The sequence below is a fragment of the Rhineura floridana genome, chromosome 8 (assembly GCF_030035675.1).
Source record: "Rhineura floridana isolate rRhiFlo1 chromosome 8, rRhiFlo1.hap2, whole genome shotgun sequence".
In the NCBI taxonomy this organism is placed as follows: domain Eukaryota; kingdom Metazoa; phylum Chordata; class Lepidosauria; order Squamata; family Rhineuridae; genus Rhineura; species Rhineura floridana.
In genome coordinates, this window is record NC_084487.1 from 35,290,612 (window position 1) to 35,314,167 (window position 23,556).

Genomic DNA, 23,556 nt, shown 5'->3' on the forward strand with positions numbered 1-23,556 from the left:
ACATCAGGACAAACTTTCTAACTGTTAGAGCAGTACAACAATAGAACCAATAACCTAGGGAGGTGGTGGGCTCTCCAACACTGGAGGCATTCAAGAGGCAGCTGGACAGCCACCTGTCAGGGATGCTTTAATTTGGATTCCTGTATTGAGCAGAGAATTGGACTCGATGACCTTATAGGTCCCTTCCAACTCTACAATTCTATGATTCTATGAAATCAGGCTACAGTGCCATAAAACATCGGGTCTTCATTCTATATTTTAAACCTGGATGAAAATTAGGATGGAATCACAGAGTTGGAAGGGACCAGGTAAGCCATCTGATCCAACCCCCTTCTCAGGAAATAAAGAGACAGAGCATCCCCAACAGATATCTACCCAGCTTCTGTATGAAGATCTCAAGAAAGAGAGAACCACCAACCCTCTAGTTCATAGATGAGGAACCTTTTCCAGCAGGCGGGGCAGATGCTCACCTCCCCCAACCCCCATAGGCCACTTTGGCAGATGTGTGGTGCCGCCCAGCTGTCAATCACCTGACATCACCACAACATAAGGTGACATTTTTCTTTTGCTCACGTGCAAAGGGAAATGTTTCACCTGATGTCATGGTGACATCAGATGATTGATGGGTGGCTAGCTCTGCCCACCTGTCAAAACCGTGGGGTTGGAGAAGGTGAGGATCCAGTCCACTGGCAGTAAAAGTTTCCTTGCCCTTCATTTGCCTGGACAGTCTGAAATGAAACCATACAGGTAAAGGTGTGAAGGTTTATTGGTGAAAACTGTGCTTTCTGCAGGGAGTGGTGTCTTTACCTGCCCCACACCTGATATCATATATGACATCAGAGGCAGGGCAGGTGGGCATGGCTTGGGTAAAACAGCCTTATGAGCAAAATCAGAACCCCTGCTGGGCCGAATTAGGCCTGCAGGCTGGAGGTTCCCCATGCCTCTTCTAGGTACAGGCATACCCTGCTTAACGTCGCTTCACTTAACGTCGCCTCTCTATAATGTACATGCTCCATATGCCTGTATTTCTCCAGAAATGCAGCGCAGGAGCAAAGGCTTTAGGCATTGGGGTGGAAATAGACGCAATTGCGCCACCGCAAATCAGCTGGGAGGCGCGATCGCGATCAGCTGGGAGGTGAGGCAGCACAGCAGCAGAGGCTTTAGCGCGGGGCTTTGAGGCTCCGCATGAAGGAGACGTAAAAAAAGTTTTAAAAGGTAGTGCTTCACTTTAAGGACATTTTCGGTTTACGTACTCGCTCTGGTCCCATTGAGTATGTTAATGCGAGGTATTACTGTAATTAGTTGCACCGCTCTTAACCTCAAGAAGCTTCTTTTAGAAGTTCCACAGAAAGTTAAGTGTTAAAGTGTGGTGTAAGGTAAAAACATGCATAGCTCACAATTACCCTGTTTTCCAGTTAGTGTGTAGACATCTCATTATATTTACATCTCCCATTCTGAACATTTTTACTGCTGAGTATGCACTTAGGACTGGAGTTGGCATGCCGATCTTAAATACCTACCACGGACATAAGTCTCATAATTTCTCATTAGAACTTGCACCCACGTTATGCATTTGAGAGTTATGTTTAGCTGTGCCAATGGGTAGTAGGGAAGGCACTGCTAAAAAAAACAAGCCAACTTCTACAGACATTAGCCCTATTTGGATGCTCAAATCCCACTCATGATAATCATGGGAACATTCTCACTAGCCCCACCCCTTCCTGTCTTATCCCTGTCTCCACCACCACACATTAGATGGCAAACATCTCCAGTGGGGAGCCTGTTGTACTCACAGAGACTTTCTACACAATTTAGGAACATTGGAAGCTACCTTGTATTTATTTATTATTTACTATATTTATATCCTGCCCTTCCTCCCAGCAGGAGTCTAGGGCAGCTTTGAGTTAGACCATCAAGATCAGTACTGTCAACGCTGACTGGCGGAGACTCTTCAGAGTCCCAGCCTTACCTGGAGATACTAGAAACTGAACCTGGGACATTTTGAGTGCAAAGCAGATGTTCTACCATCATTAGGGTTGGGGGGGATTTTGATTCAGTTTGCATTTAAAACTGAATCTATCAAATTTGCACTTTCCAAAACAATATGAGAACCAAAACACAGCCGTCCTTCAAAATTTGCAAGTATCTGATTTTGCAGTGCAGTATTGGCAAAAACGCATATATTAGGGGAAATTGTGCATAAAAATAATATATTCATGAAAACAACATACAAAATGCATTATATTAGGAGAAATTGCATGCAAAGATGTGTACATTTATCAATACTACATACAAAAATGTCTTTATTAGATTTCATACTAAAATGCTGAAGAATCTTTATGAGATTTTTAAAAAAAAAATCCTGCAGAAATGTGGAGAATTGAATTTAAGATTGGAAAATTGAGAAACTGAGAGTAGCAAAACTGACAGATCCCTCCATCCCTACATATCATGCAAGGTTCTATATCATGCAGGGAGCTTCAATGAGTACAGGAGGCTCCCTAAGGCATATGTTTGCCCTTCAGTGCTGGAAGGTGGCAGGGCTGGTGATGTGGTACAATGGATTGCTAGCGTATCCTCACTCCACCCCTCATCACCTGAGAAGGCTGCTTGGACAGGGCCAGAAAGGAGGGGGGGAAGAGTACATCTTCTGTGTTGCACATAATATACAAGCCCATGCACAAACATGCATTTGGGGAGCTACTACCTACAACTTTCTATCTCAATGAAATTTATTATCAGCAAAGACCAACTTAAACTACACACGATGAGAAGGGATGGAGGAGAAATTAATTCAATCAGCTTTTTAAAGCAAACTGACCTAATCTGCTGGTCCTTGGATTTATATGCATTTTGGAACAGTGCTATCATCTGAATTATGCACTTCCCCGAATTTTGCAATGCATGTTCAGCTCTAAAAATGCAATTATAAATATGTATTTTATGGAGAAAATGCTTACAAAAATACATTTTTCATGCATTTTTTTAAATCCACAAAAACCAGGATGGGACAGACTTGTGACTGCACACATATGAAACTGACAAAGAATAGGCTGATCCATCCATCCCTAATGATGATCCATTTAGTTTCTCTGTCTCTCCCGCACAGGCTACCAGTGAAAGTGAGAAACGAGTGCCCATTTTCTTTTCCCTTGTTGTTAAAGCAACAAAGGGGATTTGGAGGTGGGAAACTAGCAGAGAAGAAAGAGTTGTGGGGCGTCCCTCCCCCCTCCATGCTGACCTCTCACTGGAGACTGCAGCCAGGATGGCTGTCCTAGGTAGGAAACAAAAGAAAATTGGGGGTGGGGACTACATGTGATCAATGCCAAGTGTAGTTTGAACCTCAGACAAATGTACGCAACTTCTAACAAAATATGGAATCTGGCAGCTCGAATGCTGATGTTGGATTCCAATCTCAAGATCTGAAAATAAGTGGAATGTAACAAAATAAGGATGGGGGGGAAAAGATGGATAATAGATGTTACTGTATGGCCAGAAAGGGTGTTGCGTGTGAACATATTACAATAGATTAATGCTGACAGTCAGAACTAAACTAATGCCAAACTGAGTGAGAATCCTGAACACTTCCTATAACCTTTTTCTGCTCCAAGCTACTCTCTGAGAAATACAGTTCTCACAGCCCAGTATTGCCAGAATTGAGATACTGTATATTCTATGGAGGCACTGAGTCAGCCTACACAGAGCCACTACTGACCTCGCTGGCCAGTGCCTGAGGAAGATTACATTATCATCTGGCTCATACTCACGGTTCTGGGGAATGCATTGGGGAAGATGAGTGCCTTATGTATTGTGTAGTCTGAAAGACACGGAATGCCAAGCTAGCAAGGAAATCCCGAGCAGACAGAAGCCCTGCAGCTGGTCTCAACTTAAAGCCTGTTCTTTCTGTAAGAGAAGTTAAGAAATTAACCGAACAGTAAAATTTGGAACAGGGTGGTGGTGAAGGACACAGGTGTGATACTAACATGCCAGCCACAGAGTCTTAAGTCAGCAGTACAGAACCTGTGTACTTCCAGATGCTGTTGGACTTCAACTTCCATCCAACACAGATCAGGCCAAAGATCAGGGATGATGGGAGCTGTAGTCCAATAACATCTCAAGGGTTATAGGTTTCCCAACACTGCCTTAAATGATCCGCAAGAACCATCTTGACATTGCTCTTGTGTACATACATAAGTATATCCCCTTGTGTAAGTAGATGGCCTTGCATTGTATTTCTTTCAGTTCCCCTTTGCAGCCTTAACCCATCTGCAGTCTATGGGGGGGGTCCACTCCATAGGGCAGCTTTTCAGAGGCCCAAAGAGGTTGCAGTAGATGTAAAAGCTCCCATTGTGATCTCCACATATGGTTCTCCGCATCCATCCCAGCCGAAGAATATTTCCACTAACTGTGCTTTCACAGTGCTGGAACATTGGAACCCAACCCACAACAGTGATCTCCATTGCCACAAGCTGGGCACCAGCATTGCACACTTCCCCATTCATTGTACCAGGCCAGCACTACATGATATTCTGGAGCTAAGTATGAGAAACATTCAGTTGGGTTTTATTATGTTGTGTTTTTCATGAATTGTATTAGTGTTGCTAACCTGTGTTTCATTACTCTTCACCTCGGGGAGTTCTTTGGAAAGGATAAGTTGGTGTATTTCACAAACCAACCAACAGAATCTGAGCCAGAACTCACCTGGGATCGTGGTTTGGAAAACAGGGTTACTGTTTCTAATGCTGTACATTCACAACTACACTGTTTCTAACTGTTTGTGACATTTGAAAATGGTAGCAGTGGACAGCAAGGCCACATCGGCATCATACATTTTAAGCATTATTATGCCACTTTAACAGTCATAGCTATCCCCAAAGACTCCTAGGAGCTATAGTTTGTTAAGGGTGCTGAGAGTTATTAGGAGACCTCTGTTCCACTCACAGAGCTACAATTCCCAGAGTTCTCTGGGAAGAGGGATTGATTGTTAAGCCACAAGTTACAATTCCCAGTATTCTTTGGGGGAAGCTACGATGGTTAAAGCGGTGCTATAGTGCTTTAAATGCATGCTGTGGATGTGGCCTAAGAAGGCGTAGCATGAAGAGGGAGCATCTGTGGAAAGGAAGCCAAAGCTGGAAACAGGTGTGGCAATTTTATTCAAAGAGTTAAATTAGCCTAACTGAGGTCTATTTGAACTGCAGCAAGTTGGGTGTTTCTCAAACCTCTATCCTGCCCCCATCCCCACACAACTAGTTCTTAAAATTAATAAAGATGACTCTGAGCCCAGAGAATGATCTGAAGGCATATGATGGAGCTCAGACAGTTTGACCATGTACTGCTTAAATAGAAGAATGTTGCTCAGTTCAGATATAATGATCTTGGTCCCATAAGCCATGGTTTATTGAATTCTAGAATGATCTCTGTGTCCATGAGCTACCTCTTCCCCTTTCCTCCTCCCCTTAATGAAACATTTACATGGTTTGTTGAACCAGAGGTTTTCCATTACATCCAAACCAAGAAACTGTGGTTTAACCTTTAACAAACCAGAATATCAAACCATTGATGCCATGGATTAAACCATTTTCCTGGTTTGGATGTAATGGGAAACTGGTTTAAGAAGTTCCAGATGTTTTCTATTATGGCACACAAGAGAAAAAAGGGGAAGAAGGGAGTATGTGGGAACAATGCTAATTCTTGATTTATTGGATTGAGTTCACTATGTCTGAACCAGGCCTGTAAGTCATAGTAAGGAAAAGCAATGTGATAAACCATTCCACTGTCACTGGTAATCAAAAGTACTGAATGCAGTCTATCATGCACTATTCAACTTTCATGCACACTGTCACATCATGAAAACACCTCCCTCACACATATACCTTTCCATCCTGACAGGGCCCTTCCCTTTAGTTCTAGACTCCACTGCAGAGTAGTCAGGAACTGAAATGGCTTTTCAAAGAATGGTAACTTGTAAAATATTTTACTTGTGATTCATGGCTCTCCAATAAAAATAGGGCTTCATTATCTTTCAGCCTCAGAAGGCATCTGTAATGTGGGATAAACTTCATTTGGGAGGACTCTGGCTATACATTTAAAAAATAAATTTTGTTCATATGTTTGATGCATATCACCATGGACTCTTCCTGAGTAAGGGTGATTAATTAAAAGTGTTAGTTAGATGCCCAGAACATGACATGATGGTGTACTAGTTAAAGAACTGATGTTTAAATATGTGAATTGTTTTTCTGCTTCAGAGTCAGTGACTGCCCAGTCCTAGCTACTGATATGTCCCTGACACAACAGGACCTTTTAAACTTACCAGGCCAGGTACAGGGAACCTGTGGCTCTCCAGATGTTGTTGGACTCCAACTGCCATCTGCCCCAGCCAGTATAGCCAATGGTATCGATGGTGGGAACTGTAGTCCAACATCTGGAGGTCCAGAAGTTCCCCATCCCCAAGGCTAGATTAAGCTGGTCGGATCTGGTGCAGTTACCCAAAAGGTCTCCCCTCCTCCAGAAAGGAATACATGATTTGTTTAAAAAAACTTTTTGAATTAATGTTTGTTTATTTTATTAGATGTATTTGTAGACTGCAATGTATTGCATATTCATATCTAAATGGTGTACAATTCTGAAAACCACTAATAAAACAGCAATAATAAAACAATGGCATATTATACACTACAAAAAGCCAGAATAAAAAGAAATGTTGTAAACAGGTTTCTAAAAATTAAAACTGTGGGTATGTGTCTAATAGCAGATGAAATAATGAGTTCTACAAAGCAGGAGCCTTTCCTTACAATTGACCTTTTATTCCCTTTGCTGCTGCAAAGTCATGGATTATGTCATCAAAATCTACAGTGTGCAGAAGATTTGTTTGTGCACTCATCAGCACCAAAACATTCAGTCTTGCATTCAGCATTCTTGCCCTCAGACTAGATTCTTAGGGGAATTTTGAGAAATTAAAAATGGCAAATGGCTTCCCAGATCCAGCTGTCGTCCGGGGCTACAAAATAGATGGGTGTACTAAAGGAGGTGTCAGTGCTGGTAAGCCCTGACACAATGTTTGGGTCTTGATAGCTGCCTGAGGGTGCCAGATGTTGATGCTGCAGTCCTAGTGCCACCCCATCTTACCTGTTAAAAATGCAGAGACATCTTGAAGCTGAGGGATACAGCCTGCTTGATATCCACAGTATTTTTCCAGCTGATTAAAGGCATCCAGATATTGCTTACAGGCACACGTGGGGTAGAGACTGCTTAGCTTCTGGTAGACTTCTCTCCTGAAAACAACAACTGTGTTATCTTGCAGTTGATGTCTCTGCAAACAGCATTTTTTAATGATACACTACACACGCCAGGCACCCTTTTCTCATTACAACAGAGCTGTTCTCTTCATTTGACTGGGGCAGCGGGGGGGATAGATTTACAGTGCAGTCCTATAGACATCTATTCGGAAGTAAGCCCACTGAGTTCAATGGTACTTACTTCCACAAAAATGTGGCTAGGATTGCAGTCTTGGTGGATTTTTGTTTTTCAGATGATAAACCTTGCACAGAGAATCATGTGTGTTTCTTTTATAGACTGCTAAATGTATGGGGTATGAAAATCTGAAAACAGAGCAGGAGGACAGAGAGCTGAAAAGATACCTGCAATAACCTGTGATCACTGGTGGCGCAAAATGAAAAAGATGTTGGTGGCAAAGGAATCCATGCATGTGAATACTCCATAAAATGTGAAGGGGGGATGCCTACACACATGGAGGCACCCAGTGGACATGTCCTAGTAATCTGCCACTGACATCACAGTGGTCACCACAGCAAACATCATTGTGCATGTGCAATATAATTTACCATGTAAAGCAGGGATGAGGAACCTGTGACTCTCCAGATGTCGTTCCCATCAACCCCACCAGTCAGCATGGCCAATGATCAGGAATGATGGGAGATAGCCTCCAACAACAACATCCGGAAGGCCACAGGTTCCTCATCTCTTGTGTAAAGTTTGGATCTACCTTAGTTAAGCTATCATTCAACCTTAGCTACAGGCCAAAGGTTTAGAAGTAAGCCAGCCAAAACACCAGAATACCATCAGAGCAAAATGGAACTACAAGGCAGTAATTGTCCAGCTGCATCCATTCTGGTTCTCTTGGTTCACTTCCAGGCCAGGGTATATATGGAACATACAAACACATATTTGGGAAATATGTGCTGGAATCATAGCACAGCTTCCTTACAATGTGCATATCTCATATGGGCCTTCCATACTCTACTGCTACTTTATCATTTAGAGGCATTGCCTTATTCTGGGGCACTTGGAAGTCAGTTATTTCTAGATATGCCTTAAGGTAGGGAATGGGAATCTCTGGCCTTCCAGATGTTGTTGGACTACAATTCCCATAATCTCTGACCTTTGGCCGTGCTGACTGGGGTGGATGGAAGTTAGAGTTCAACAATATCAGGAGGGCATCACGTTGGTTACTGCTGAATTAATATGCATCAATTTTCCATAATAATGACATCTTCAGTATGTGACTGAATGAAAATCTATGGAATACTTCAGTCATTTGACATTTTGGAGATGCTTTGTCAATTTTAAAGAAAGATACCATTTGAAAGAGTTCACTTCAGAACAGATATCAATAGCACAATCTGAGTCACATTTACTTGGAAGTAAATAATCCCGCTGTGTTCTATGGGGCTTAAGCATGTTTAGGGTTGCAGTCTACATTTCTCAAAATGTGAATGTTGCTCTGATAGAGTGCTTCTATTTAGTCTATCTTAACATTACTTTGCTTGAAACTGGCACTCTCCTTAAAAAAACAAAAAAACCCACAACATATTTACTTATTGGAAAGAGAGCAAGTAATCATGCAGTGGCATGGAAGGAGAAGTTTGTGTTATTCAGCTCTGGGGTTTTAACACATTTGTAAACACTGTTTTATGGAAATTGAGATCATTCTTGGAAATGTTGGCTTTCCTGTTTGAGTATTGTATTTCTTTCTGTCTCCTTTTTTCACTGCACAAGTGTTGCTATTGAAGGGCAATATCCAGCATCCCATAATGGCTGTCTCTGTTTACAAAGTTAAAGAATGAGAAGAAAGAATGAGAAACAAAAGACATCAGCTTACAACAGTGGCTGTTATTAATACTGTAAAAAAGCTGCACAAGCTTTGGACCATTTCCATAATCAGTCAGAAAAAGTTCAGGAGAGCAAGGAATTGTTTAACAATAAAATAACACTCACCCATCCCAGAACAACACAGAAGGAGCAACGATCATCATATTACCTCAAAAACCTGGGAGAAGAGCTATATCTTAACCTGGCACCAAAGGGATATGAATGTTGGCCCCAGGCAGGCTTTGCTGGGAAGAGCATTGCTTAGATTGGGGGACACAACCAAAAAGACCCTCTCTCTTGTCACCACCTTTCGAACCTGGAGAAGGGCCCCTACTCACAACTTTGGAATCAGATGTGCAGTACTGTGTATAATTAAATGCACCACCATTATCTGATTAGGAGAATGGAAAGGTGGGAAGGAATGATTTTACATTCCCACTTTCCCCTTGTGCTTACATTCTTGTGGATTATCGTGACGCCATGCGCTTACCATGTAGCAGTTTCTTGAGCTGTGTACTCAACTCTTGGTAAAGGGTCACCCCTGTAAAAGAGCACATTTGATTAAAAGTCATTTACAGACCACAGATGAGATAGATACCAAGGATCTAGAAAGTGTTCCTTGGGGTATTATTTTCCAGACTAATAACAAAGCAAACAGTATTGCTGGAGAGCGGTTTAGCGGTATTGTTCTTTACTGAAGCACCAGACTATAGTAAGAGGCTTCATAGGGCCAGGTAGAACTCCATTGGTCTCTTGTGTCAGCTGACCCTAGCTGAGCCAGTAGCTGCAATACCATCTTCTGTCCAGCAGCTTCCTCCTGTGGCAAGCTACTACAGCAGACATAGCCAACATGGTGTCCTCTGGATGTTCTTAAACTACAACTACAATAATCCCAGGCCATTGGTCATGCTGACTGCAGTTGATGAAAACTGTTGTCCAAGAACATCTGGAGGACACCACTACCTCCGTACTACAGGGATGGAGAAAGTGAGGCTGCCAATGATTGTGCTCTGCAGGAGAGGGCCTCCTGCAGATACCATCTCATCAGAAAGTCTGTTTCATATGATGTAGGAACTGGGCCTTTAGTGGGGTAGAATCTACACTTTGAAACTGCCTCCCATTACATATTAGATGGGTGCTGCCTGTCTCCATTGTCTTTTGGGGGCCTATTGAAGGCCTTCCTTTTTCAGCAAGCCTTTTAGTAGATATTCTAACTCAGGGTCTGTATTGATTTGTATTGGATTTGAAATTGTTTTTGTATGTTTTTATTGTTAATTGCTTCAGGATGTTTCATAGGAAGCAACTTATAAATGAAATAAATAAACAAAATTGGGTGGGGTTTTTTTTAAGTTTGTTTTATAGAACGTGCAAATTTGATAGAATTGTTAAAGTGGCTAATGGGCCATAAGACAAGAACGGGGAATTTGTGGCCTTCCAGATGCAGTTGGGCCCCATTAGCCCCAGCCAGGATATATATCAGAGAGATGGGGGGGACACTCATCAACCCCAAACATTTCTAAGACTGCCTACAACCATTCAAGATCTTTCAGAAGTCCTCCTGTGTTTTGATGATTATCCCAGTTTTCCAACAGACGGTGCCATCGGTGTCCACAGAAAACTAGACTACAACTGCATGAATGTGCAAAAGGTGAAGAAAAAAATGGAAGATTGTTGTTTTTGTTTTATCTTGCTGTGCACTTACTGTCTGAAGTTAAAGGCCAGGTCAGCAATAAAAGCCCTCCGCTCCCTGTATGCAGCATCTGTGTATCCCTGAAAGAGGAAGAAAGAAAATGCTTCAATACAGTCGCAGTAGCAAACTGAAAAAATATAATAAAATACAAATTATTAGTGCTTGAATGTAGTTCTGAAAATGAGAGGTCATCTTAGCTGTGAGTCCTGTAAGCCCTGGTCTGGCTCACTTCCACCTGGCCTGGGAAAGCAGGGTCTTGAGATCAACTCTAGCTATAAAGTTTGTAATCTTAAACACACCACCCAGAGAGTAAGCTCCATTAAACACGGTAGGACTTTCCTCTGAGTAAACATTTAATAGGCTTGCACAGAAAGACTGCTAAGGTGTCTAGAATATGGGTTTTTTTGGTAAGTTTTCAGAGAAATTTTGTTATTTTTATGTACTTGTGCAAATTATTATATTATGAAATGTGTTTAATATATTTATATTTAGGACACTTTTTTGTACCTATGACCATTTGTTTACTGTTCTTGAAAGCCACTTTTGAGCATAGTTTGGAAATGCAGCATATAAATAAACTTGAGGAGCCTGCTCCACGAGCTAGAGGGAGCCCCAGCTGACAAAGCGTCAAGGCCCCAGCTGACAAAGAGTCAAGGCGAGTTAAGCAGCAGAGCGAGTTCGGCAGCAGGGCGAGGAGGCCAGGGCCCCCCACTCTGCCCGTCTGTTCCCTGACCTCAACTAAACCGCAGTCTCCAACCCATTAACGTAATAAACCTTAAACAAAACTATGCAGGTAAGAAGCCAGCAGGGGTGTGGGGGCTTTCCAGTGTTTTGCACCGCCTGCAGCATGTACGACTATCTGCCTGTTGGACAGAAGTCGTGCGTGTGTTCTCGGTGCAATGAGCTCCTGGCTCTCCGTGAACGACTTCATTTCCTTGAGGCCAAGGTGGCGGACCTGGAAAAGCTGAGAGAGACAGAGAGGTGTGTGGAGGAGGCCTTCAGGGACGTTATAGCTGTGTACCACTCCAACGATGATAGCTCTCCTGCTATCATGGAGAACGATGGTCTCGGGGAAGGAGATCATCCAGCTGAGGAAGAGGGAAACGATCCCTTAGAAGGGACCCATTCCTTGGGGTATGAGCAGCTATCCTCTCGTGCCGAGGATATATCTCCAGGGGGTGGAGGGATCCTTGTAGTGGGTGATTCGATCATTAGGAACATAGACAGTGGGGTGTGTGATGGGCGTGTAGACCGCAAGGTGTTTTGCCTGCCTGGTGCGAAGGTTGCGGATATCGCCCGTCGTTTAGATAGTTTGGTAGACAGTGCTGGGAAGGAGTCAGTGGTCGTGGTGCACGTTGGCACCAACAACATGGGGAAATGCAGCCGTGAGGTCCTGGAAGAAAAATTTAGGTTGCTAGGTAGGATGCTGAAAGCCAGGACCTCCAAGGTGGCTTTCTCTGAAATGCTACCAGTTCCACGCGCAGGACCAGCCAGACAGGCCCAGCTTTGCAGTCTCAATGCGTGGATGAGACGATGGTGTCGGGTGGAAGGGTTCGGATTTGTTAGGCACTGGGGAACATTTTGGGACAAGCCAGGCCTGTACAAAAGGGACGGGCTCCACTTGAACCAGAATGGAACCAGACTGCTTGCACTTAAAATTAAAAAGGTAGCAGAGCAGCTTTTAAACTGACTGAGGGGGGAAACCCGACAGGAGCTGAGAAAGGTCCGGTTCGGAATAAACCTCCCCCCTGGGATAAAAACCAAAGAAATGATGAAATTTTAAAAGGGGTAGGCCTAGAAGTAGGCATTGTGAGAGCAGGGGCACAGGATATAAATTCAGAAGAGCAAAATTACCACAGGCCTAACCACAAGTGCCAAAGACACTTGAAGAGAGACACTGCTTACAAGTGCCTGTACGCTAATGCTAGGAGTCTCCGAACCAAGATGGGAGAACTGGAGTGCTTGGTCTTAGAGAAGAGCATTGATATAGTGAGCATAACGGAGACCTGGTGGAATGGAGAAAACCAGTGGGATACGGTTATCCCTGGATATAAACTATATCGGAAGGACAGGGAAGGACGTATTGGTGGCGGAGTCGCTCTATACGTGAAAGAAGGCATTGAATCCAGCAAGCTCGAAACCCCAAAAGAGGCAGACTCCTCCACAGAATCGTTGTGGGTGGTGATACCGTGCCCCAGGAGGGACTTAATACTGGGAACGATCTATCGTCCCCCTGATCAAAATGCTCAGGGAGACCTTGAGATGAGATATGAAATTGAGGAAGCATCCAAACTAGGAAAGGTGGTAGTAATGGGTGACTTCAACTACCCGGACATAGACTGGCTGCATATGTGTTCCAGTCATGACAAAGAAGCAAAGTTTCTAGATATTCTAAATGACTATTGCCTAGATCAGTTGGTCATGGAACCGACCAGAGGGACGGCAACCCTGGACTTAATCCTCAGTGGGGACCGGGACCTGGTGCGAGATGTAAGTGTTGTTGAACCGATTGGGAGCAGTGACCACAGTGCTATTAAATTAAACATACATGTAACTGGCCAATTGCCAAGAAAATCCAACACGGTCACATTTGACTTCAAAAGAGGAAACTTCACAAAAATGAGGGGATTGGTAAAAAGAAAGCTGAAAAACAAAGTCCAGAGGGTCACATCACTCGAAAATGCTTGGAAGTTGTTTAAAAACACTCTATTAGAAGCTCAACTGGAGTGCATACCGCAGATCAGAAAAGGTACCGCCAGGGCCAAGAAGATGCCAGCATGGTTAACGAGCAAAGTCAAGGAAGCTCTTAGAGGCAAAAAGTCTTCCTTCAGAAAATGGAAGTCTTGTCCAAATGAAGAAAATAAAAAAGAACACAAACTCTGGCAAAAGAAATGCAAGAAGACAATAAGGGATGCTAAAAAAGAATTTGAGGAGCACATTGCTAAGAACATAAAAACCAACAACAAAAAAATCTATAAATACATTCAAAGCAGGAGACCATCTAGGGAGACAATTGGACCCTTGGATGATAAGGGAGTCAAAGGTGTACTAAAGAACGATAAGGAGATTGCAGAGAAGCTAAATGAATTCTTTGCATCTGTCTTCACAGTGGAAGATATAGGGCAGATCCCTGAACCTGAACTAACATTTGCAGGAAGGGATTCTGAGGAACTGAGACAAATAGTGGTAACGAGAGAGGAAGTTCTAAGCTTAATGGACAACATAAAAACGGACAAATCACCGGGCCCAGATGGCATCCACCCGAGAGTTCTCAAAGAACTCAAAGGTGAAATTGCTGATCTGCTAACTAAAATATGTAACTTGTCCCTCGGGTCCTCCTCCGTGCCTGAGGACTGGAAAGTGGCCAATGTAACGCCAATCTTCAAAAAGGGATCCAGAGGGGATCCCGGAAATTACAGGCCAGTTAGCTTAACTTCTGTCCCTGGAAAACTGGTAGAAAGTATTATTAAAGCTAGATTAACTAAGCACATAGAAGAACAAGCCTTGCTGAAGCAGAGCCAGCATGGCTTCTGCAAGGGAAAGTCCTGTCTCAGTAACCTATTAGAATTCTTTGAGAGTGTCAACAAGCATATAGATAGAGGTGATCCAGTGGACATAGTGTACTTAGACTTTCAAAAAGCGTTTGACAAGGTACCTCACCAAAGGCTTCTGAGGAAGCTTAGCAGTCATGGAATAAGAGGAGAGGTCCTCTTGTGGATAAGGAATTGGTTAAGAAGCAGAAAGCAGAGAGTAGGAATAAACGGACAGTTCTCCCAATGGAGGGCTGTAGAAAGTGGAGTCCCTCAAGGATCGGTATTGGGACCTGTACTTTTCAACTTGTTCATTAATGACCTAGAATTAGGAGTGAGCAGTGAAGTGGCCAAGTTTGCTGACGACACTAAATTGTTCAGGGTTGTTAAAACAAAAAGGGATTGCGAAGAGCTCCAAAAAGATCTCTCCAAACTGAGTGAATGGGCGGAAAAATGGCAAATGCAATTCAATATAAACAAGTGTAAAATTATGCATATTGGAGCAAAAAATCTTAATTTCACATATACGCTCATGGGGTCTGAACTGGCGGTGACCGACCAGGAGAGAGACCTCAGGGTTGTGGTGGACAGCACGATGAAAATGTCGACCCAGTGTGCGGCAGCTGTGAAAAAGGCAAATTCCATGCTAGCAATAATTAGGAAAGGTATTGAAAATAAAACAGCCGATATCATAATGCCGTTGTATAAATCTATGGTGCAGCCGCATTTGGAATACTGTGTACAGTTCTGGTCGCCTCATCTCAGAAAGGATATTCTAGAGTTGGAAAAGGTTCAGAAGAGGGCAACCAGAATGATCAAGGGGATGGAGCGACTCCCTTACGAGGAAAGGTTGCAGCATTTGGGGCTTTTTAGTTTAGAGAAAAGGCGGGTCAGAGGAGACATGATAGAAGTGTATAAAATTATGCATGGCATTGAGAAAGTGGATAGAGAAAAGTTCTTCTCCCTCTCTCATAATACTAGAACTCGTGGACATTCAAAGAAGCTGAATGTTGGAAGATTCAGGACAGACAAAAGGAAGTACTTCTTTACTCAGCGCATAGTTAAACTATGGAATTTGCTCCCACAAGATGCAGTAATGGCCACCAGCTTGGATGGCTTTAAAAGAAGATTAGACAAATTCATGGAGGACAGGGCTATCAATGGCTACTAGCCATGATGGCTGTGCTCTGCCACCCTAGTCAGAGGCAGCATGCTTCTGAAAACCAGTTGCCGGAAGCCTCAGGAGGGGAGAGTGTTCTTGCACTCGGGTCCTGCTTGCGGGCTTCCCCCAGGCACCTGGTTGGCCACTGTGAGAACAGGATGCTGGACTAGATGGGCCACTGGCCTGATCCAGCAGGCTCTTCTTATGTTCTTATGTTCTTATGAGGAGGAGGTGGTGAATTTTGAAATTCAAAACTATATTGTGAAATTTTAATTTAGAAGGTGGGGTGATTTTTTTAAAGTTTTGAAATAGATTTTGTGATGCTTTCAAACATCTTTGCAAAATGGAGTTTAATGGGAACACAGGCAGTTACCATCTCACTTCCTGTGGAGCTATTCATAGGACCAGCTGAAACTGCCAAAAGCATTGAGCAAGTGAATTTGTTTTAGTTTCATGTGGTTGTTTCTATTATTTCTGATTAATTAATAAATGTATGCAGCACCATTAATGGGCATGGTGCTTTACAGTCACCCATCCTCCCAAAGACAACATAGTCTGAAAAAACATCAACAATTCCATATAGAGTTAGAGTTAGAAGACTGAGTCATTGGTATGGGTGGTGTCTGTGGATCCCCTCCAAGAGTATAATTCTATAGCTGTAATGCTGAACTGGCCAAGCCACTTTATTTGTTAAATTACTGGGTCTGTCAATCTACATATGCAATCCCAATCTACATGTCTAGACTTGGTCAGCCATGGGAACAGATGATGTTTTTCCAAGATGAGAGAACCCCCCCCCCTTTCATCCTAGGGCCAAGAGGTAGCCTGTACATTTTAGTCTGGAACTTAAAAGACAGAGGCTTGCTCTCTGTGCTGAATCCAAGGCCAAAGCTTCGAAGCCTAATGGGGAAGCAAGATCTTTTGGAGTGTTTATGCTGTGAACCCTTCTATCTTGAGCTCAGGTTGTATATATGTGTAAATAAAACCATATATTCTAAAGACACCACAGTCTCCAATGACCTTCATTCCAAGGAAACCAAACCCTGGGTAAGCACTGGAACATCTGGTAGTGTCTCACCACTTGGAGATTGGGGTGCATGCAACTATGTATATATACATTTAGTCAGTCAGCTGTTTCCATAATACAATATCAAAGCCACAGTAGCAATTAGGTACCAAATCCCTTTCATTCCAAAAACCTTGGGTGAACAAGTCCATCTTCAATTGGTGCCTAAATGAAAACACTGAGAGGGACAAGCCTTGTTCCAAAGAGAGAGAATACCACAATCATCATTCCTTTGCCCCAAGGAACTTACAATCTACATTTTGACATTGGGTGAGATAACAAAGGAAAACCTCATGGAAGAGGATAAATGAAATTAGCAGCTGTCTTCACTTGGATCACTAAATCACCGATTTCATTGTCTGCACAGTACTCAGGCACCACCAGGCCTAAATAGTCTAAAGTATCACCTGGTCTAAATAACTCACCGGATGGTCATGATCCAAATCAGGGTCATATTTGGTGATCAGTTGATGGCAGTTGTCAAGATCTCGTATTTTCTTTGGGAACCATGGGGCTGCAAGACAAGGATATAAATGGCAGCTATGCATTCATGACATCTATGCGCTCACTAGGAATTGCATAAGAGCTGGAGTTGCTGCAGCTCATATCATTTAGATGCAACACCCCAGGTACACCAGGGAAACACTCCAGACAAACTGGTGGGGCTGTAGTGTTAACAGTTGGCGAGGCTTATTTAACATTGACACGAAATCGAGCCTTCAGTGTCATTGGCCAGGTTCTCTGGAATGCTCTGCCAACAGAGATTCAGCAGGCACCTTCTGTTTTAACTTTTAAGCACCTGCAGCCAATTAAAAACATGGGTTTGTTTGTTTTTCAACAATTGACCTTTGTTTTTATTGTATCTTAATTTTTTTATTCTATGGTTGTTGTTTTAAGCATGTTGTAAACTACTTTGATGTTTTTCATGAAATAGCAGTATACAAATATTTTTATAAATAAATAAATAATAAACAAAGATACAGAACAGCAGAAAGGCCAAAACAAGTGGAGTTTCGGTTAGTACAAGGGAGGAGCACACTTAAACCATAATTTCCTCGAGACCGTGGTTGCACCCCATGTAATTTTGTGCTACCCCAAGACCTGGAGCAAGAAATTTCCCTCCCATTGATTTCAATGCTAAAGTTTTGTTTTGTTTCTATTATCGATCCGATGAGTGGGGAGGAGGCAATTTTGATTCTCCATCACAGTGCTGGGTTGGGCGGAGAGATTGCCACCCAGCCAATACCATACCAAAGATGCAAATTACTATCTTTCTGTTCGTCAGGTGATCTGTTGAGTGAAGAAAGGGCACTGTGAATCTCCAGCGCAGCTGGGCTGGGCAGACAGGTTTAAACTTCTCTGTTCAGTCCAGCACTGTGACTACTTTCATTTCTTTTCCCAGTTGCTGCCAAAATTGGTGGGATTTTGGGAGGAGGCAGAAAGAAATTGCTTGTGTGGACAGATCAAGTCTGTGGGCCAATGGTTTGTCACCTCTGCCATACACTGTATAATGTTTTTCTATATTTATCTGAATTCCCTGAGATTTTTTTCAAGTTTTTTCCCTGCCTCTCTGGCAGATGTCTTCAGGTTGGCTGCTTACATTAATCATATTCACTACTTGTTGTTTTTTAAGCACTGTGCGTAAAACAGCCCCTGGCATGACTGCCTAAGCCACTGGGGCTGAATAATTAAGTGTTCTGTGACATAGTTAAGAACATGAGAATCAGGCCAATGGCCTATCTAGTCCAGCATCCTGTTCACACAGTGGCCAACCAGATGCCTGTGGGAAGCCTGAAAGGTTGTGAGCACAACTGCACTCTCCCCACTTCCCATAGTCATTTGTGTTGTCATGTAGGTGTGAGTGCTGAAATTATGCGCCTGTCATCATGTGTACCTCCAGGTTGTTTTGGATTACCAGAGATGAGATGCAGACAAGAGGTTTGCTTACAAAGAGTTAAAATTTATTGAGTAACTTACAGCATTCAGCCAAGTAGCCCAATAAAAGTGGAACAGCCACACAGCTCTGCAGTAGCTCGTGTCAGACTGAACACCCATACCGGGCACAGGTCATGTTTATATAGCATAAATCTTGGCACATATCATTGGCATACACATGAAGTTACATATATGAATAATGAGAGTATACACTTTGAAGTAACACATAATGACATCTGTTGCATATAATTGGCAGTTCTGACCTTTTCATAGAACACCTTCAAAGCAGGCTAATTATTAGAAAACTATAATATCTTTGCTGGAGCACCTTGACATCTTCTCTTGGCAATCTACATAGCTACCATCTTTATCTCCATCTTTACTAACAAGCATAGTTCATCATTGACCATTACTTGACTTGTGCACTAACAAGCAACAGCTGCACTATCTGCTCATTGACCGTCCTTCGACCCATCCATTGAATCTATGCCTATCAGGGCTCTCTGAAGTTTACCAAGGTACTTTCCAACATCATACTGGGCAAGCCAACTATGAAATACCCACTGATAAACATATACTTGAACATATGCCTAATTGGGCTCCTTTGATGCCTTTACATTAACAAGATACATTCCCAACATCATACTGGGCAAGCCATCATATCCTCATTAAAACACCTAGATTAGACTGCAGGTGGCTATGAGGTGCTCTGACATACCCAAGGATGCTGGGGCCTGAAAAGGGGAATACAAACCTCCAGGCTAGCTAACAAATACATATTGAATATATATTGATTAACTTAAGGCTATAATAGCTTGCTTGAAATCATTTGCTGGCACAGGGTATACACATCATGAGTACATTGACTCCAACACTGCCAGCCTGTTGGCAGTGTCATCAGTATAGTCTCTGATTAGTGGGCTTCGATGGTGTTCCCTGGAAGGCAATTTTGGAGTTTTCAAGTGGAGTGTTTTCCCCTCCTGGGCAATGAAAATATGGTGGCCATTCCACTGTCAGCATAGCAGTGCATTCTCTCCTCCCTCCCTTGAATAATTGGAATATAGGATTGCTTTTCCCATCATGTTTTTTATATTTCCACTTTATCCAAACCCAGTTCAACAACGTTTTTATTTTTGGATAAGGGGTCATCAACATGCATTTATTCTTTACAGGCTTAGAGCTTTCAAACTAGCACCTAAACTTCAGCAATCATAAAACAGAATCTAAAACTATACACTATGTACGTGGAGCATATGATAAAGCCAGTCACCCGGCTTAGTTATTACAGTTTATTAATTACAGTTTATTAATTAATATTAAAGTGAGTTGAAAGCCCCACAGATTACATACCTTTTTCTTCTCTGTTCACTTTCACATCCTCTGCCACCCTTTTTAAGGAATTTGTGAGGCTGCTGACCTCACAGTTAAGAACTTCACATCTGACAAAAAATTCAAGGTCACCTGCAGTGTTTTTATATTCTTTAGCTGGTCTAGTTTCAAGGTGATAGATTTTGCCATCAAACATCTGTAAAAGGCAATCATACATAAGCATGTATTTTATATTATATATATGCATTTTTTCCAATTGCAATGCCCAGGATCATTCACAAAAGTATCAAGCAACTGAATAAAAGTAACAAGCAAGTAAAAGCAACAAAACAAGAATACAACCAGCCCTCCTTCCAATCCCAAGCCAGTTAACTGCCATGAGCAATCTGAAGCCCAACCTGTTTTTAACGTAGAACTGTGCTCCACAATCTCATATATGTCTGCTCAATCGCAAATCCCGCTGTGTTTCAATAAGATTTATACCTATGTGAGTGTGCATAGGGCTACAATCCTAGCAATATACTTAGACTCATGAGTAAGACTACTAGCCATGATGGCTATGTTCTCCTTCCGCTATCAGAGGCAGTATGCTTCTGAATACCAGTTGCTGGGAATCACAACTGGAGAGAGTGCTACTGCATTCAGGTCCTGCTTGTAGACTTCCCATAGGCATCTGGCTGACCACTGTGTGAGCAGAATGCTGGAATATATCCAGCAGGACTCTTCTCATGCTCTTAAGACACATACATAAACATTCCTGTACCACAATGACTAAAAGGATGTGGTGTTAATTACAACCACATCTCTACACTCACACTCACACACACACACACACACACACACACACACACATGCTCCAAATTAACATTTAATGTAGAATTTTTGGACAAGCTTCCGGAGAGTTATCTCATAAAGAGATGAGTTCTTTGAATTGATTTGATCAGTGAAAGGCTAATACCCCCCCTCCCACTCTGGCATTTATTTATTACTTTTCCATTGCTAAAAATGTTCATTCCTTTCTAGCAACGGAAATCAAGATCAAAATAAGCCTTATTAACCTGCATATAAGCCATTTAAAAAAACCCTGAAAACCTTGTTGAATGAAAGGCTTAGGGCCAAATTTAAGAGTCCTCTGTAAAAATAGCTGAAGTTCATTAATGGAAATACAGCTAAGTAAGGATTAATTCTGAAATAAGAGCTACTTGCTCCTTAAAACCAGCCATTTTAAGAGGAGAAAAATGTACACTTATGGCGTAATATCATACACATTTGAGAGTGAGCCCCATTGAACTCAACATGGCTTACTTCTGAGTAAACATAGGAACACAGAACACAGGAAGCTGCCTTAGACTGAGTTAGACCATTGGTCCATCTAGCTCAGTGTAAGGAAGCTGCCTTATATCAAGTCAGGCCATTAGGCCCTATAGCCCAGTGGTCCACCTGCCACTGACTAGCAACAGCTGTCCAGGGGATCAGACAAAAAGCGTCTCCCTAGAGATGAGGAGACCTTCTGCATGCACAATGGATGCACTACAAAGGACGTGACGATGATAGGATGGCCAGGTGTGTGTGTGTGGAAAGATTGGTCTGATTCTGCACCTTGAAGAGTGTAGACTAGGAGTAGCTTGCATAGAATTCCCTCTTTATGCTATTATTCAAGGTGCAAGAGCCTTTAATATGTATGTATGTATTTATTTTGCATCTGGCCACCCAGGCAACAAATTCCATACATTCATCAGGTACTGGGAGAAGAAGGATTTTCCCTTGCATTTGTCCTCATTCTACTGCCAATCCAGGTCCTTGGATGATCCCAATTTCTAATATTACAGGAGAGCATTTTCTCCATGCCATGCATAATTCTTTCCCCTCTTAGTTGTCTTCCCCTTTTAACACTTTAATCGTTGGACCAACTGCAGCTTCTGGTTCAGCATGGTGTCCCAAGCTGTTTTTCTGCACAACAGCCAAGATTCCACCCCCAAGTCAAGGTGCATAGTATCCCAAAGCAAGCCACGTTATTCTGGTATTTCAGGCAGAAATACAGCAGGTGCCTCCCTGTGGCAGAAAAAACACACAATCATAGAGGAAATAATGATCCATTTCCTGCCTTTTCAAGGCACCCAAATCTGCTGCCTAAGGAAGCTGCCTTACTTTGCCTAATGGTAGGGCCAGTTCTGTTGTTGAGTGTACATAGGCAGTGGCAAACCAGATTTTCAAAGTGGGAAAGGGCCTTAATATAATATGGGATACAGTAAGATCTACTTACAATCTAAGTCCTTGGATGACCCCACTGTGGTGTAGCGGTTAGAGTACTGGACAAAGACCTGGGAGACAACGGTTCATAATGCCCACGAAAAAACTCACTGGGTGTCCTTGAACTAGGGATGGGAGAGAAATCTGCAAAATTCAGACTTAATACCAGATTTCAACTCAATCAGACAGTCCACTGTCTTTTCGGACTGGCACTGATTTCTTGCAGCTGGCCATGACTATCAGTATGGGGTTTTTTTAAATGTTTTTTCCTATTTTTTTGTAATTATCTTTGTAATTGTATTTCCTTTAAGTTGATGCATTCTTAATGGCTGTCTAGGTGATAATCGTCATTAACGTCCATTAACCTCCCTCCAATTTTCTATTTGTTTTGTTCATTCTCAGAAATAGCCAATAACATTAATGTTATTTTCTTTCTTAGTCTGACTCTGTCTGTTCTCTAATTCTCTGTTCCTTAAATAATCTTTAGGTTAAGTAATCTTTTCGGTCATTATTCAGTATCAAATTAAATCACAGAACAAAGTCTTCTCATCTACCCAATGATGTTAACGCAATGCAATGTTTTTCATTTTCATCTATGAAAGATTAGATAATTTTTTCTTTTAAGTTACCACAACTTCACAAATATCGCACATAGCACAACAGACACTCTATGTGGGTGTTCTATAGGTCGGGACCTTAAACAACACTTTGTTGCAGAGTCTGCGTGTGCAAATTGCACTGACTTATTGCGATGCTATTTTACAGGCATACATGAAAAAACTGACTGCTTCTCCTTGCTATATATGAATTGCTCAGGTCCACCCACTATGCCAATTACAAAAACAATCATTTCGCTGCAATGCAGTGGACACAACTTTTTGAATGCTACTACTTAGCAAGCAAATTTGTTTGGCTTTGGCTTTCTAAGATATATGCATACACCCCTGAGTGCTGCTGTCAGAAGGGGGATGACTGTGCTTATTTATACTGAAGCACATGGAGCGTGTGCGTCTGTCTGCCATTGGCATTGCCCATTCTATTGCTATATGGCATAAGTGTGGGCACGCCCACATTGTCATCATCAGAGGAAATACTCTAGGCTGGGCTGCTACCAGTTCAGGAATCCTATAGGCTATACAGGCTATCCTATAGGCTCCCATTCCACCTTTAATTGTTAAGCAAGAATGTCCTGCCCGTTCGTGCTGTTATTCCTGCTCTTTAAAACATAACCCTCACAATTTCAATTATATTGTTGCGCGCCTCCCCCAATCTCCAAGCGGTGAGATTTCGGGGGTCCCTGTGCTCCTCCAGGGTTTGGTTTCCTTTGGGGAAGAAGGTCAGCGGAGACTGTGGTGTCTTTATGAAATATGGTTTATTTATTTACACACAATCCAACCTGAGCTCAAGGATGGAGGGGTTCAATGCATTAGCAGTCCAATACCCAGCTTTTCCATCTGGGTTGCAGGCGGCACCCCAAAGGCCA

The 23,556-nt window shown here is 42.5% G+C and overlaps 1 protein-coding gene across 1 annotated transcript in view; it reads right to left on the minus strand.

Annotated features, from left to right (window-relative positions):
- Positions 1 to 23,556, minus strand: part of LOC133363136 (tyrosine 3-monooxygenase-like) — a 45,171-nt gene that overhangs the window by 17,121 nt on the left and 4,494 nt on the right. Inside the window, exons 3-8 of the mRNA XM_061582281.1 lie at positions 19,845 to 20,019; positions 16,985 to 17,073; positions 10,814 to 10,881; positions 9,602 to 9,652; positions 7,129 to 7,274; positions 3,768 to 3,903 (exon numbers count right to left, since the gene is read on the minus strand). Coding sequence (XP_061438265.1) covers positions 3,768 to 3,903; positions 7,129 to 7,274; positions 9,602 to 9,652; positions 10,814 to 10,881; positions 16,985 to 17,073; positions 19,845 to 20,019 — 665 coding nt within the window. The remainder of the gene's footprint in view (positions 1 to 3,767; positions 3,904 to 7,128; positions 7,275 to 9,601; positions 9,653 to 10,813; positions 10,882 to 16,984; positions 17,074 to 19,844; positions 20,020 to 23,556) is intronic.